Source organism: Chiloscyllium punctatum, chromosome 45 (assembly GCF_047496795.1).
Source record: "Chiloscyllium punctatum isolate Juve2018m chromosome 45, sChiPun1.3, whole genome shotgun sequence".
Classification (NCBI taxonomy): Eukaryota; Metazoa; Chordata; class Chondrichthyes; order Orectolobiformes; family Hemiscylliidae; genus Chiloscyllium; species Chiloscyllium punctatum.
The window spans coordinates 9257174-9275296 of NC_092783.1; the positions used below are offsets into that span (position 1 = coordinate 9257174).

Consider the following 18123-nt stretch of genomic DNA (forward strand, 5'->3'; position numbering starts at 1 on the left):
TAAATATTCTGAGGTTCTTCAAGGAGACATGATCAGAAACAAATAGATGGCAAGCCAAAACAAATTCAAGAGGATGACTAAAAGCTTGGTCATGGGTCAACTTAAGAAGGGCCTTAAAGAAGAAGAAAGATAGGGTAAGGAAAAGATATTTCAGAGGCTAGGGGCTTGACATTCAGCCAACAGTTGTGGGGTGACATGAGAAAGGAATGCACTAGCGATCAAAAGATGAGGAAAGAAGCTTTTGAACAGAAAAATATAGATGATTTCAAAAACAGAGGATAACAAAAAGGATAGGTAACTTTCCTGAAAGCCTGACTGTGTGTCATGTCCTCACAGAAATGGGTAAACAATTCAGCAAAAGCCCACCTCATATCCCACCAAGAGCAATAAAATTTGGCAACATCATTAATTGTTACAATCCCAGCGAGTCAACTCTCTTCAAAATAATAATCTAAATCCTACAAAAAAAATCCCTTCATTGCCTGAATTGAATTAAAGCCCACGGTTAATGCTTTAGTTCTAACCAAAGCACTAAAGGCTGTAAAGACTTTTGTGAAGACAGTATTCCTGTATCTCAGGCCTTTAGAATAGAAGTCAGAAAAAGCAGATTTACTTATGTACAATGGATAACAATGAACTTCAGCAGGAGTCTGGTATATATTTCAATCCAATTACAAAGCTAGAACATTATAGCTCAGCGATAACCTAAGATGGCTTGTAAATGATCTAACGTACACTAAGATGCTCCTGGCAGTGTGGTGGAGTGAGTGAGTGGGGGTAATTGTTGATGAGGGGGGGAGGGGATATTGCAAGGAAGAAGTGAGAAGGAAACAGTGCCTTCAGAACTTAAACCTGCAAAAAAAATTATGAATAATGAATTTTTAAAGATGCCTGGGCTGCATTAAATTCAAAGATGTTATTTTAAATCCAAAACACCCAGCATAAAGAATATGGTTTTGACCTTGTAAAATCTTTGCAATAAATTGATAAATATTTCATGATTCTACAAACAGGTTCCAATGTCCCGTAGCTAAAGAAGCATATGCATCTAATTTGATACAAAAAGAACTTTTAGCAAATGCTTTTCCTGCAGTGGATCACATGGATATTCAGAGTTTTACAGATCAAACCAAATTGCCCAACGATTTACAAACAAAAAACAAAGAATTGCAGATTCTGGAAATCTGAAAACACAAACAGAAATTGCTAGGAAAATGCACCAGATCTGGCAGCATCTGTGGAGAGAAAACAGAGTTAACGTTTCAAGTCCTGTGACCCTTTTTCTGCATTCTCTGCAGAGATGCTGCCAGACCTGCTGCGTTTGCCCAGCAATTTCTGTTTGTGCCCCCAACAATTCATCTGTTTTCTCTGAATGCTGTACAGGTGGGAAAGGGGAAACGGTATTTTATTCATGCCCAGCGATTTATTTTGGGGCATTTCCTTATGATTCCCCTCTGTAAATATTGGCTCACTCTCATGGACACCAACCCCTTGTAAATACAAATGTGCTTTCCTGACTCTCTGTAAATATTGGTATAATCTAGTGGTCATCCTTTATATATATGTAGAATCTAGTGAACCCTCTCTACATGTTGGCACGTTCTTATGAATCTCCAGCAAATAGTGAAACTTTCTCAGAAACTCTCTGTAAACGCCAACATATTCCCAGGAACATCCTGTTTAGATTCCGATAGCGCCAGCTACACAAAGAAAACATCATCTCTATTACAGAAAGTATTCCCATCATTATATTGTTGCAAAAAATAGGTGACTAGTACTGACGACAGAGACAGAAATCTGAAGACTTATATAGCCAACAAAGATCCTGGTGAACTTTTGTTCAGCAAGAAAATTTAAAATATCTCTGAACCAGGAAAATCCACAAAATCCAATCCTCCACCTCCATTCAAAAATATTTTTGTAACTCCATTTATTTTCTGAATCGCTGTGTCATTCTGCTTTGACTTTGTGGACTCAAAGATTTGTAAATAGCTCTTTTAGGTGTTTTTGCTTCATGGCTAGATATCTCCTCACTGGCATCAAGAAGACTCGATCATAATGGGGCAGATTTTCTGAGGAACAGCCATCCCATGCAGATTGTCACTGCACCTCTTCATTTTCACAAAAGAAGCAAACTCCATATACTTCCAAGCAGAGACATTGATTAGGTTTTCCTCAGAATTAAACTTCCATTCTGATGGTTCATTCATTACAATGAGACCGTCCGAGGGATGCAAACCCTCCCATTTCACAACAGTCAGATGCCATATCCCGACAGCTTTGACAGCTGCTGGCAAAAATGAAGTGCAAAAGGTAGATGTGAGATAAGAAATTGGGCTGGGTATGATGCCAAATTGGTATGGGCTAGGGTACCAGGTAAGTAGGTGGCTGGTGGGTTGGTGGAAAAGGGATCAGATAACTGAGACATTTTAAGGTAGTTCAGGGTGGGTGGGAGAAATAAGGTATGGAGGGAGGGGTCGGGTGTTGGGTCCAGTTGTAGCTGAGGAATGGGGGTCATGTCACACAGCATTAGGGGTCATCAGACGTCAGGTGTTGGGTATGGCAGAGGATGTAAAAGGGACGGTGCTGTCGGTGGTCTAGGGTTGGTTTAGTTTGGAAGGGGAAGTTGTGAGGTAAGTGATGGTGTGTGTTGCTTCGTGGCTAAATATCTCCTCACTGGCATCAAGAAGACTCAATCATAATGGGGCAGATTTTCTGAGGAACAGCCATCCCACATAAATGTATGAAAATATATAATTAAGGGTCAGTTGAGCTTGTTGAAATATTGACAGAGTAAATGCTAAGATGTTCCTCTTCATGGGAGAGTCCAGGTCCAGACGACACAGTTTCAGAATAATTTGAGATGGAAAAGAAATTCCTCCTCATCTCCAAGAGTTTATGACACTTTGAAACTCCTTGCCACAGAGAGTTGTGGGGTCAGAGCCCTTGTGTACGTTTAAGGCTGAGATAGATAGACTATTGATCAGAAAGGGAATCAGTTATGGGGATAGGGCAGGAAAGCAGACATAAGGAATGTCAGATCAGCCATGATCCCAACTGAATGGCAGGGCCGGCACAAAGGGCCAGATAGCCTACTCCTGTTCTTATTTCTTACTGTCTTACAGGAATAAGCTTGTCATTTGTCTGCTGGTTTGAGTTCTAGCTGGAGTGAGGGCAGGGTGGAGTGATGGCAGCAGCCACTTCTTCCCCTCTCCCCTACACACTGTACCTTTCTGCCCAGTCTCAATGCTCTGAACTAACCACCTTTGATTGTAGAAAACAATGAGCTGTGGCCATCAGCGTGTTTTGATACAACAATCCAGATTCTTCCTTGAAAGAAAATCAAACAATTCATGGAAATGTATCACATCCTTTCATAGCTGATGATTTGCAATTCTGTATTGTTGTGCATAAAGGTGAAGGGTGGACATAGCTGTTTGCGGTTACCCACTGTCACTTAATTTGGTTACTTTGGAAAGTGTAACCATTGAGATTGGAGGCCATGAGAGAAATAGACCACTTGCTTTGCTTGAGAGACATTTAAGTATTAACTAAAAGGGAACTCAAGGTCTTTTCAATACATTTTAAGTATAACTTCTGTTATCTTTTCATTTTATTATATAATTTTTTAAGTGCACCTCAAGCCAGTCGAACATATGTACTGTCAAATCTAATCTACCACTGTGAAATCGGCACCGTAGAAATTTGGGAATACATCAAAAGTCATGTTTTTGTAATAAATAGAATTTAAAATGGAATAACAAAGTCTTTCATGATTCTATTTGTCATGGAAGGGGAATGGGATAACCACAATCTGCTTTGATTTTTATGCTGCAGAGTTTGAGTTTATACTGGAGAGTGGAGTGCTTTTTAAAGCAAAAATCTGCTGTTATTATGATTACTATTAATGAGGCTAGGATTTTCTTTAATTGAAGTTACATTTCTCTAGCTGCTACAGTGAGATTTGAACTCATATCTCCAGAGCAGTAGCCACCAGATTACTAGGGCAGTAACATGATCATTATGCTACCATTACGTTTTACTGCAGGTTTTATAGAGGTGTGACTAAATAGTGAAGAGGAGTGCTAACACCTGATTATTCCCTCATCCATCCAACTGAGACAGCTCAAAGTTAGAAAATAGTGCAAACAATTAATCAAATCTCAAACATTTATGGTCTGTATCAGTTAATCTTATGCTGAACACCCATTTATCAGAAATCCCTAGGCTGTTGTTGTATTTTTCGTGTGTGTTCCAGGTTTAAGCGAGAGCATTTTCTGATGTGGCCTTGTGTTCCTAAGTGTGGGAGTTGTGAACATATAATTCATGTTGCATTATTCTAAAAGCATGTTTACATTCAATTTAAGGACCTTCCTCTTAAGTAACAGTGGGATGTGAAATTTTTATTGAATGTCTTGTTGCTGTCTGAGATACACTGGTCCTCAATCCTTCATCTCCGCATTAAGCTGATAGTGGTGAAGCAGAACATCGGAAAGCAGCTACAGATTTGCTGCATTCTGACAGTGAAATGCCCCACAGCTGTTTTACAGGAGACTGCAATATCTCTATGACTTGCATCATGAGAAAAGTATTAGTTTTGCTTGTAAACGGATAAAATCTATCGGGAGCATGTCTGACTGATATGCCTGGATTCGACATTTTGTCCCCTATTGCTTTGTTGAGCTTAAAACTAGTACCTCAAATTAAACTATAATGGAGTGATGATTGTTTTAAAAGTACCCAGCTATTATTGATTCGCAATAATCTTCTCATGTTATTTCTCAATTCAACATGCAGAAAGTCCAGGTTTGTGTCACAGTCTTGGACTACGACAAGATCGGCAAGAACGATGCCATTGGCAAGATTTTTGTTGGCAGCAATGCCACCGGAACGGAGCTTCGACACTGGTCAGACATGCTGGCAAATCCCAGGCGGCCTATTGCACAATGGCACTCTCTAAAACCAGAGGAAGAGGTCGATTTAGCTCTTGGCCTCAAGAAGTGAAATCATTCCCACCATCACACAAACTTCTCATTGATCAGATGCTATCAATACCTCAGTTATGCGCCATTCTCCATTAACCCTTTGGGGGTTACTGTAGCATCTTTGCACCATGACAAATATATATGCAAATTTAATGTGTTTTGTATTTTTTTTCTCATTTTTACAATTACTGTTAAAAAAGAGTTACGAAATTTGTGTTTTGTACTTTAGAACCTCAAGACTTAAACCTTATAATTTTACACAATCTTGTAAGTTAATTATTGATGGAATCTCTATGTTTTGAAAGGTGCAAGAAAATCCAGTACTCAAAGGGTTAAGACATGATTAATTTTGGTACACATTAACCACCATCGTTCTGAACTAATAAATAAGCCATCTGAGCCTCCAAGTTGTATTCCAAATTTCCCTAAATGCTCAATTCTACTTTCTGCAGTTTTAGCTCTACTATGAAATTCGTGTTGATAATGCATGATGACAATTTACTGTAAATAGCAGCATGTTCAATGCAAACTCTTGTGTAGATGTAAGTTGTCTATGGTTTACAATCACATGCATCTGCTGTATATTTTTATGATGATGCTTCTATTTTACATAATGTGAATGGACTAGATCAAGCTAATGTGAAAAGCCATTTACTTAATTTACACTCAAAGACTGGTAGAGCATTGACATCATATCACAATTCTAAGCTAAAGCCTTTGGTGGTCCACCAGGTGGTGAAAGCTGCCATTCCATATCTTAACCATACAGTTAAAATGCAACTTATCATTCACTAAAGAATGATGCAAATGCCTTTTTTAAGGTCTTGGCTGGCTTAAAGACTTTGGGTTTAGTTTATAAATAAAAGATGTTGTGTTTAGATAGAAGTTGCAAAGATATAAGCCACATTCCCAGATAATATTGTAAAAGTCTGTAGGGCCCTATAATTTGCTTTTAGAAATATCTATCTGGATACATAAATTCAGAACCAAGATAGCAAAACCATTGTACTATGAGTGCAAAGTAATCTTTTAAAGACTGGAAATCTCATGTCCCTCATAGGCTTCCACTTTGTGATAATGGCTGTCCAAATAAGCTTAGCTTTCATGGTGGAGATATTTCTCAGACTCCTAATCCCTTGCAAACACCTATAACACAGGCCACATCCGTTCAATTCAAATCGGAGCTCACTCAGTCCTAATCAGGAGTGCATTGCCCATGACTGTACAGCAATTAAAAGCAGTTGAATTATGTTTGTTCTAATACAAATCAGAACTGGCCTACCTTGTTTTATTTCTATGGGATCCAGAGCAGTATTCTGACAACTAATTTCACTGCAATAGGAGCCTCATACACCTACAATTATAAAAATAAGAGTTTTTCCTTATGGATCTAAATCAAATTCAGTTGAGTTTAACTGGGAATGTGGATTTTGGGAGGACGATATTCTACATAATATGTGAATCAGACATGAAATACTTGTAATTATATACAATTTTATGACATATGATTTGCATAATGTTCATAATTAGAACTCATTATTATTTATTACTAACACAAGTTGAGATAAAAATAATAAAGTAAGAGGATAACCCCTGGAACACTAGCTCTCCCATGTCCACACACCCCTATCTTCCTGATAGGTGATGTTGCACTTTGCCAGTCTGCTGCTGCCAATCACTTTGTGTGTGCTTGCCTGTATATGTGTGTGTGTGAGAGAGTGTGTGTGTGTGTGTGTGTGTGCGCGTGCGTGTGCGTGTGCGTGTGGGAATGAGTGTGTACTATTAGGACAGGAACAATTGCTGAATGATAACATCAATTCAAGAAGAATAAAATGCACTGATGTCTTTAAGAGTACGAAATGAAGTTATCGTGCATTGCAATTTTGATGGTTAAAATTGATGGTCTGTTTATACAGTAACAAATCTTACTAATGAAACTGCCTAGGTCTGAATTTTCTGATGGATTATTATAATATTACCTTTCGCTTTAAAAAGATTGCAATCATTAAAGTTTTACTGTACAGAGACACATTAATATTTATGTGCTTAAGCTTTTTTTGCTATTAGTCACGTTGGGCTGGCTGCTTGATATTAAGCTAATGTTGAGTGAGGTGTATTTTATCCTGTTTTTACACAATGAAGAAACTAAATGTATATGACACCCCTCACTGTGATACTCTGTTATGGAAGGAGCAATCTTTGTTACAGCACAAGTGGTGTTGCTGTCCTCTAGCAATGAGTACAGTTCATAAGCCTTCGTCTTCATGTTTCTCCCCACCCCACCCCACTATGCCATTTCAACATACACTTGATTTCTGATTGGGAAGACTCAGATGGGAGGAATAGTCTTACAAATGAATTCTGTAAATAGAAGCTACCAAAAACCTTGCTGAAAAATGAGTAAATGAGCATGAATATTTTAGTCACTCGTCAAAAAGCTAGAATACCTCAATTACTGGTACAGAAGTTTAGTTGTCCAAACTTTCTCCTGCAATGGGAGATGCTGACACATTCGTAGGCGGCCTCAATGAGGCAATACTATTGCTTCAGGCAAATGGACTGGGTTGACTGAATATCTGTATATGCACTGAATCCAATGAGAGGAAATGATATATTTCAGGCACATTTCTAAATAGGCCAATTGGGCAAATTCGGTGGCATTGGAAACCGATACAGGGCATTCTACATATTTATTAACATCTTGAGAAACAGCAATTTTAATGTGATGGGAATCAATTTCAACTTTAGCTTCATTTCTCCTGAAGAATGTTTGCATACAGCAACATTGAGTACTATTGGGACACATTTGTGTCTATTCCTGCAAACATATATTTAAAAAGTGCACACAAAATACTTTCATAGAAAATAGGTCATTACATAGAAAGAGTTACTTGTAATTATGTGAACTTGCTTGAGATATTTTCTTGTTATGTAGTTATTTATAAAACTAACAAAAAGACTTAGTAAGTGCCAAAGAATCATGTAATAGTTCCAGCTAGATATGTAAAGAGCAATCATGTTGAAGATTGGAATTTAATGTTGTTGATTTGTAGAAGTTCCTTTGATGGGTATAAAGTTTATTCAACTACCTTGTTGAAGATATCAGTGTGAAATACTTGGTTGATTTTATTATTATGACTATGTGTTGTTTCCTGCAGCTGCTGAGATACCAAATTAAGATTTAGGTTGACTTCAAAATTGAACTTTGACAAAGTGAAAGGATAAAAATAACTCCTTAAAACCAACTAAGATTTAGTGAGTCATGTAGTACTAAAAGTGAGACTCTTGATTGCATGTTTCTAAGATATATTTAATAAGTAGGTTTATTTGTTGGTTGCTGACAGTGGCTATAGTTTATAATACTCATAAAATTGTGAAACGATGAATATTAGAAGAAGTTGACTGTTGTGGGTTTTGTAGCTTTTTAAAACACTGGTTAATAACTTGCAGCCATGAAAAATGTCCAGTCATGGTTTCCTTGTCCTGTCACAAGTACATTACTACTACTGTAGCCATGACATTTTGAAGTGCAATCCAACTATTCTCACTAGTTGAAAGAGTTGGTTAAAATGTTTTGATAAGTAAAGTAATTTATGAGTACTTAGTGGTTAATAGTTATTATTAAGGATAGGAAAGAGAATCAACTATCAGTTTTGAAATGTGTTCTCCTTTATCTGACACCAGAGGACATGGATTATTTTTGTAGCTTAATTTTTGTTATCTTTGAAAATGGAGTCCACAGATATCAGCAGTAAGAGATAATGTCCTACCGTTTGGCGGTTCAGTTCTGTGAGGTTAATTTACTCTTCTGAAAGGGTTTGGAATCTATACTAATACCTTAATTGTACAGAAGCAGAGTCTGTAGATGGATTATGAATGCTGGGCAAAAGATACATTTGCACAGCAACTGTAGTGTGAAGTGGTTCTGTAAAACTGATGAGTTGCCGTCTTCTGAAACAAAATAATGAACTTCCATGGTGACCAGTGAATGGAATAAATTACTGTGTCCCTAGAATCCAACCTGGGAGACTGACATAATTTCAACTCTTGCCAATAGATTTTAAAAACAAAATCAATAAATCATCACTGACTGGTAAAGACATAACATGAACAAATGGCTGCAAGACCAATGCTACAACATGTACCTGTCTAGCAATCATTCTTGCTGGCTAAAATGGATCTCCGTTAGATATCAAGCTAACACATGCTTAAGTGTTATTGGTGAATGAACTAATGGTGAGCACTTACATCTTGTTGCTGAACAAAATCTATTGTTCTTTGTGTAGATTTATGGATATGCAATTTTTGTTGTAGTCACTTAAAGAACAGCCCAAAGCTGTTGGACAATGATCCAGTAATATGCTCAGATGAGATTGAAGGCAATAAAGTAGTATGTAACCAGATGTCAAGGAGAGGAAGTAATGTTAAATTGAGACAAATATATATTTCAATCAAAATTGTATTATTAGCAATAATAATTTAGACATACATATAACAACTATTATATCAGCAAAATATATACATTTATAAAAAGGAGGCAGACTTATTATATAACCACCACTGATACACAGTGATAAACAGAGATACAACCATTGGTTCCTTAAACTTTTGCTACATTTGCTATACAGGTCTTCTGTCACTTTGCAAATTTTATCAAAGTTCGGTTGAAATATTTTTGCCTTCCAACATTTCACATATACTTTTCACGAGCTATTATGTACGAAAACAGACTTGGTGTATTTTTAGAGCTAATAATTCTTAAAAGTAATATTTCTAAAAGTGGAAATTCCTCCTATAGTGAAGCTCTCTCTAAAATCACATGCATTTCTTCTTTGTCCACGTAAATTTCATTTGGTACTCCTCTTAGTATTTTCATCATTCTTGTGTCAATTCATTCCTTCATAGAAAATCACTTCTGTTTTGTTTTGTCAAAAATATTTTAGTTTTCAGACAACATTGCTGTTTAGTTACTCCTCCTAACTGTTAACAATCCCCCAGATTATTATCTCCTTAATGTAGTTGACTTGACTTCTCTTTAGTTGTTCCCCTTATTGGGATGACACTTGCAAATGTGTCAAAAACTGCTTCACCTCCTGGGAAACTATAAAGGGCTATTGGACCTTTAGTTATTTTCCACATGTAAGTAAACATTGGGAACTTAAAGAGCCAAATATATTAAATTAAATCTTTAGAAGTCATTCACTTAATAAATTGAATCCTTTTGAAATCTGAATTGGGCTAAGTGCAATGCAGTGGATTGTATTGTGAGGTAGAATGCTTATAAAGTTGTCAGCATGATCACTTCTTAACTTGCATTAACTCATTCCTGGTGAGTGCCCTACCAAATGCAATCAAATGATCTTGGGTGCATTCTTACATTTCTCCACCTCTGTGAATCAAATTAATAAATTAAAACATTAGAAAACCTAAAAAGACCTGTGTAAGCCAGTGAGAGTTGTTCAAATCAGAAAGATTCCATATATGCTTTAAAAGAAAAAAAAGAAAAGTTGTTTGTCTACAGTGTCAAACAATTTGACTTGAATAAAGCAGATTTGATGCAGAGTCAGGAAAATAGTAAATAAATTTAAGTTACCTATTGAGATCTGTCAATGTAAAGTTGATTACTGAACATCTATCATAGAGCAGAAAAGTTATTTCTTACTATTTTGAAAACAGTAGTCAGTTGCTAGATGCAGCAATCCAAAATCACTTGTCGTAAATGTATAAATATGTATGTTAAGCCGCCTGTCTGTGCAATATACAATATGCAAGTCCGTGTATCATCAATAAGCGTACTTTTTTTTAATATCACCCGCTTGTTCTGTCTGGAAAATGCAGCTGTACTGTCCTTCGTTTTGATGAAATTTTGTACCTTTTGTTTCTACTTTGTGTAAAAGTTTGTTGTGTAGTTTGAAAATTACATAAGGGAATGTAAAGCAGAGTCCATTAAATATGTCTCATATCTCACTGTCAAAGTGTTGCCTGTTTGCTGACCTATATCCTGTGAAAGATGGAGAGCCAATAATACGTAGTGTCAATTCTCTGCCACAGTTCAGCAATTGGTGTCCCCTCCCTCCACTTCAGTTGCTATCCTTACTATTTTGTAATACTGACTGAAGCTGCAGGTAAAGTCCAATGGACCTTTTCTCATATCTCACCCAATAGGTAGTTTTTTTTTGTAAGAGATCCAGGATGATTAGTGGTATAGATTATTTAACTTTACTGTGCTGGTAAAGGCATCGTGTGGAGTCATTTCTCTATTCATCTGGTATATATATATTTACAGACACAAAATCACATGCGTATGTATACTCAAGAACTGTCATTCACACGCACACATTTAGATGCTCATGTTTACACTTAGATATGTATACTAGTGGCATGGTTGTGCTTTCTTCCGAGGAGAAGTTAGAGAATTCTGGTTGATTTCTCCATTCCTTAGAGCAATTATCTCCAATAATGTAAAAGTTAAATATTACAGATATTGGAAATCACAATTGAAAACCAAAAGTTTTGAATGGACAGTCTAGTTCAGGCAGTATCTTTGGTCCACCTCCATCATCCTCAGCATGATGTAACTGCCAAACACATCATCCCCTCCCTTCTACTTTCAATTTTCCAAAGGAACCACTCCCTGCTAATATCCTGGCACACTTTTCAATTTAGAGAATTCATGTATTTGTGTCAGCTCAAGGAGTAGTGGGGCTTGATTACAATGCTCTCCTCTCATCTGGAGCATGGTAATTTGATCTTCCCAGTGTAGAGACGATGACATCTTGAGCAGTGTATAGAATTTTCTAAATTGAAAGCTTTACAAGCAGATCAGAGACTCTTCCTGGAACAAGTGTTTGGATCCTGGGGAATTAGAAGATCAGATTTTGCATCATTGCTGCCCTGGAAAGAGGAGGAAATGTTGACTGAGAAGGAGAGCCATCTTTGTTTGTGGGCTTTCTGAGGTTTGAGTTCAACTGCTCCTTTCCAGGTCTATGATCAACCACAACATTAAAAATCCAAAGTCTGCTCCGCAGTAGATTTTCAACCTACGGGCATCAGGTACCAGTGTGTCTCGCAAAGGGTATCAATTCCATTTCTCCAAAATGCACATGACCTTGTGGAATAATAAGTAAACTCCACACCAATCCACTTTTGACCCTTGAGTTGCAATAAAACACAGTTGGTACATTCTCAATACAGCAGTGTCTAAGTTTCCCATTTCCCCAGTTTATATTGCAAATATGCCTGTATATGCCACCACACTTGACGAGATTAATGCCCTTTTCCAAACATGCTTCATCACAAGATAAACATCACGTCTATGCAAGAAAACACAACAAAATTACATTCATTCAACCTCACTCCTTTTTTTATGTAGGATTTCTACACTTTCTTGTCATCTTCTCAAATTTTAAACTATTTCAGCATGATTGCATTCTTGATAATGCATCTGTAATTATACCATCCTTCCAAGTGATATGAACAATTCTTATATTATAAGATTGAATTAACAATTTCCATCAAAACTGTTTTGTATTTTTTATAATAGTATATGACTCTCACTACTTCAGAACAGGAAGAATCATACCAGATTCAAAACACTAATTCTGTTTATCTCTCCACAGACACAGATGCTGCCAGACCTATTGAGTTTCTTCAGCTTTTTCTGATTTTATTTCAGATTTCCAGCACGTGCAGTATTTGAATTTAATTTGGTAACAATCCCAGGGTCTCCTTTTCCACTGTAGTGTATATCTTTTGATACTAGTTGTCTTTCTTAGAAAAATGGTTTTAGACATACTGTTGGAATACTGGTCCAACTGTGATTCTATTGGTAGTCCACAACAAATAAAAACCTGAATTAATTCTTTTCACCATTTCTTTACCTTTAATCATCCTTAAAGGAAATTGTTAACTGTAAAAATACACTGTTTTGGTAATAATCCTGCACAGTCCACTAACACTATAGTGAATAGTTCTTCAAAAATGAATATGGGCATTAAAGGTAGTGGTGTAAATACATGTTGAATTTAACCCCTATCTGCAGCTCTGTGAGAATATCTCAACTTCCTCAGAGAACTCAATTTTTAATACAATACCCCAATATCCCTAAAGCCTCAACTTCAGTGTTTGCTTGTTGTGTTAACGTGCTTACCTCCAGACCCATCTTCTTTTTAATTACTGATGGGATGTGGATGTTGCTGGCTGGGTCAGCATCTATTACCTGTCCCTTGTGATGGCTATGGTGAGCTGTATTCTTGAATTGTTGCAGTCATGTGCTGTTGGTAGACCCACAATGCCCTTGGCAAGGGATTCCAGGATTTTGATCCAGTGGAAGTGAAGCAACAATGATATATTTCTAAGTGGGGATGGTGAATGGCTTAGAAGGGAACTTGCAAGTGGTGGTGTTCCTGCCTATCTGCTGCCCTTGTCCGAGATGAAAATAGTCATGGTTTATTCTGAATCTCAATTAAAGAAGGTGTATAATTAAAGAAGACAGACAAAACCTTTCTTTATCCTTAAAGGAGGTTTTGGCTACTCTAACATCTTTTTGTGGTCCTTTCTAACAGTCTTTGCTTAGCCATTACCCGACCACACAATGCAAAAATAATTTGAACTTGTTCCTGTAACTTTTGCATCTCTACCTGTCAATCTGCTCTTGCATTGACAGTGCCCAGTCTTCTTTTAGCCATTCCAGTTGTTTTGCGACCTTTTCAAATCACACGAAGAATGACACCACATCCTTTGCCTCAAAGTTTGGCAGGTGAACGTGAGGACTGCAGATGCTGAAGGTCAGAATCGAGAGTGTGGTGCTGGAAAAACACAGTAGGTCAGGCAGCATCCGAGGAGCAGGAGAATCAGGAATCAGGCCTTATGCCCGAAACGTTGATTCTCCTGCTCATCAGATTCCTGACCTGCTGTGTTTTTCCAGCGCCACACTCTTGACTCTGATCTCCAGGATCTGCAGTCCTCACTTTCTCCTCGTAGTAAAAACCCACCTGGTTCACTAATGTCCATTACCGAAGGCAATCTGCCATCTTTATCTGCTCAAGTCTGACCTATATACAACTTCAGACCCACAGCAATGTGGTTGAATCTTAACTGTCCTATTTTTAGCAATGAACAATAAATACTGGCCTACTCTTTGAGGCCCAGATCCCATGACCACAATTTTAAAATCTTAAGAATTCAAAGGCTGTTGTTAAGCAGCTTTTCAACCCATAGACACCTCATAGAAACTTGCTTCACAAAATTGTCAATTGTCACTTGTCCAAAACTCACATGACCTGCAACACAGTAGTATCCAAACGGTCATTTAATCTGTTTAGTTTTAAATGTAATCTTTAACTGAAATAATTGCATGGAGACCAATATCCTGTCACCAAGTCATCCTTTATTTACATGTGCACTGTACATGGGGTCTGACCAGCCAGCTCAAACCGTCCCTCGACTAAGGGGACCTTGAAATCTCCTATTTTTTTTTTCTTTTTTTCTTTCTTTTTTGAGACAAAGTGAAAGACACAAGGTGTACAAATCTTTATTCAATTTCTACCACCAGGAAGAAAGGAAACACCCAAGTGGCCAGTGATAAGCAGTGCCCTTCACTCCAAAGGGCAATGCTGCATGATCAAACAGTGAAGGGGAGGGCGGGGACTAAATCAAAATAAAGTTGGACGTGGAAATAATGCACTCCACTCCCTGTGGCACCCACCTCTCCCTGAACAGCTTAAGGGTGTTGGTGGACACCGCATGCTCCTTCTCCAGAGACACACGGGCTCTAACATAACCGCGGAAAAGGAGCAGGCAATCGACCCTGATGACCCCTCCACGGACCGAATCTCCTGTTTATTTTTTTTTCCAGGGTGTTGGTGGAGACACTCCTGTTTTTTTTAAACCCCCACACTACCGCCTAACTGCGGTAGTGCTTCTCCTGTTTATATCTGTCAGCCAGGGCTCCCTGATTAGCCCAGGTTAACATTCCAATCAAGGATCTCATCATCAATGAGATCCAGCTGGCTATGGTTCCAAGCACTATATTAACTAAAGACAAATTGGATGAGTATTGGTAGAACATTCCTAATCCATCTATAAATGGGGCTTCAAACATCTGATTACCTATCATTGGAATTCTCCACTTTGCTCCCACTCTGTTCATAATGGTCTACACTGCTCTACTGAATTTTAAAGTAAACACAAGGATTAGCATTTCATTCCAGTTCAACACTACACAACTTTCTTGACTCAACATTGATTTCAATGCCTTCAGATTATAACCTTGTTTAAGAATTGTTACTATCTAGCTTTGAAAGGTCATTAACTTGATATTTTTGTTTTGTTCCTGTCTGGACAGATGTTGCCTGTTCTGCTGAATATTTTCAATATTTTCCAATTTTTGTACTTCCATTAAGATGGTTTTGTTTATTCATTCATTCACTCACAAGACAAGGGTATCATTAGCTAGGCCAGCAATTATTGTCCAGCCCTAATTGCTCACAGGGCGGTTAAGAGTCAACCACATTGCTGTGGATCTGGAGTCACATCTAGGCCAGATGAGGTAAGGATACCAGATTCCTTCCCTAAAGGATGTTAGTGAACCAGATGGGTTTTTCCAACAATCACCAATGGATTCATGGTCATCATTAGACACTTAATTCCAGGTTTTTATTGAACTTAAATTCCACCCTCCGCTCTGGTAGGATTCAAACCCTACCCCCAGAATATTAGCTACATTTCTGGTTTAACAGTCCAGCAATAATATCACTATGGCATCAACTCCCCTAAATTCCAAGATAGGGAGTTCAGCATAATATAGAGTCAAAAATAGAACTTTCCCAGTCTAAGTGACTCAGTTCTGCACTGGGAAACACAGTGACCAAATTAGACAACATTTTGGAGCTTTTAAAGACATACACATTTAAACAGTTGAATGGAGATGGACTTCTTAAGTTAACAAATTTTACAAATTGTGCACTCAGTTAAAAAGTATATGCAGAAGTAAATTCAGCAAATAACTCAAATTCTCATTCCAACCATAGAACTGAGTTTTAGTTCTTGATCTGCTGTAACCTTCAGAAATCAGTTTTGTTATAAAACATTTCTGAAAATAAATTTCAAATACGTAGGCTGCCTAAACAGGATACCGTTACACACACTCAAAGGTAACAACAAACACGTTTGTTCATTTTCAATAAATACATGGGATGGATAGCTATTTCAGTATTATATTGATAATGTTTTTCTTTTCAATGCTGCAGTTACAATTTTGTAAAGACATTTCTTGTGCCACCTCAGAAAGGTTTTGGATGAAAGTTATGGCTGACCTGCAGCAAATTAATCAAATTTCTCAGGTCACTTTTTAACAGAGTACTTTAATCAAAAACTACAAAGACATCTCATTTATGGAGCAAATCTATTATAACATTAATCAAATTCGAGAGGACATGGAGAATAATGGCTCTGAGGAATGACTTCATAAATTAATTATATCCCAAGATATGCAAACGACAAAATAAACAAGATCCTGAAAGGTCACCTTATATCTAAATTGCAGCGTATTGCTGTGTTATCTGCAGTACAACACTGATTGACAATCTCCATGAAAATAAAACAAAAACATAACAAGCCTGTTGTGCACAGCTGGAGTCTACATGGCTCTCACATTGCTGCAGCCCATCAAGGATATCAGATTAAAATTGATTTCAAAGCACTGAACAAGTCTCCCAATGCACTAACCTTTCTAACAGGAAGCTAGCAGAGCCCTTTGTGGCTTAAGGAGCAAGGTACAAGAGACAAGCACAAGCTAAAAGGGCAAGAGAAAGTCACACATTGAGGACTTGACATCAAAAGACACAATAAATATTTTCAGCAAAGTTCCTCCAAATGGATATCCTTTGCTGGGTGGAAGAAAAACACAGCAAGTTGCAAATCCCATTGTGTGAGTGATAGACAGACTAGCTATTACACCACGGAATCAGTGAAATCTCTGCATCCATAGCATTTGCCTATAACACGGCATTTACAAGGAACAGAGACTATACAAATCACAAAAAAAAACTGATTTTGAAACAGAGAAAAATCACAATATTCAAAATTAGCCCTAATGTTGCTCCATAAACCTTTCCAAAGCATTCAGAGAATAATGAAATTAAAGCAACACAAGAGACTATTTCTCTCAATTAATTAAATAAACATCAACAATAAACAGGACTCTCAGTTTTGATGGCTGTAATACATTTATTGAGTGTATGGCAAGTAATCCTATATTTACTGTGGAACAGAATAAAGTGTACATCTTAAGCTAATAAACTGTGAATCAATACTAAAGCTGTAGTTCAAACATATATTTTCATATTTTTGATTCCTTGATGTTGCAAGAAGGCTAAGCCAGACAGTACTCAAGATATGCTATGACTTTCATTTATATAGTGCCTTTAGCATGAGATATATCCTCAGGTATCCCAAGAACACCAAGCCAAGGAGATATGATGGGCTAACCAAAAGGTCAGTCCAAGAAATGGGTTTCATGGTAACCTCAGTGCCTTAGCCATTTATGCCTCTGCTGGCTCTTTGAAAGATATTCAATTATTCCCTCTCCCATTCTAAGGGGGTCAAAGGAAGAGAGAGAGTTAGCAAAGTTGAAGGTGTGAGGGAAGGAATTCGAGACATTGGGATCGAGACAGGCAGAAGAACAGCTGCCCTCAACCTCTTCATTTCCAACTGCCGCCGGGACATTAACCGCCTCAACCAGTCGCCCTTCCTCCCCCACTCCAACCTCTCACCCTCACAACGTGCAGCCCTCCAATCCCTCTGCTCCAATCCCAACCTCACCATAAAGCCAGCGGATAAAGGGGGCGCAGTGGTAGTCTGACGCACTGACCTCTACATTGCTGAAGCCAAACGCCAACTCGAGGACACCTCTTCCTACTGCCCCCTCGACCATGACCCCACCCCCCATCACCAAACCATCATCTCCCAGACCATACAGACCCTCATCACCTCAGGAGATCTCCCACCCACATCTTCCAACCTCATAGTCCGGGAACCCCGCACTGCCCGGTTCTACCTCCTTCCCAAGATCCACAAGCCTGACCACCCTGGCCGACCCATTGTCCCAGCCTGCTCCTGCCCCACTGAACTCGTCTCT

At 38.0% G+C, this 18123-nt stretch overlaps 1 protein-coding gene across 4 annotated transcripts in view; it reads left to right on the top strand.

The window, feature by feature from the left end:
* Positions 1–10960, top strand: part of LOC140467147 (synaptotagmin-B) — a 663372-nt gene extending 652412 nt beyond the window's left edge. For all 4 annotated transcript variants that reach the window (XM_072563238.1, XM_072563236.1, XM_072563237.1 and 1 more), the window contains one exon: positions 4798–10960. In XM_072563238.1, the coding sequence (XP_072419339.1) occupies positions 4798–5004 (207 nt within the window). In that variant the 3' untranslated portion in view covers positions 5005–10960. The remainder of the gene's footprint in view (positions 1–4797) is intronic.
* The last annotated feature ends 7163 nt before the right edge of the window (positions 10961–18123 follow it).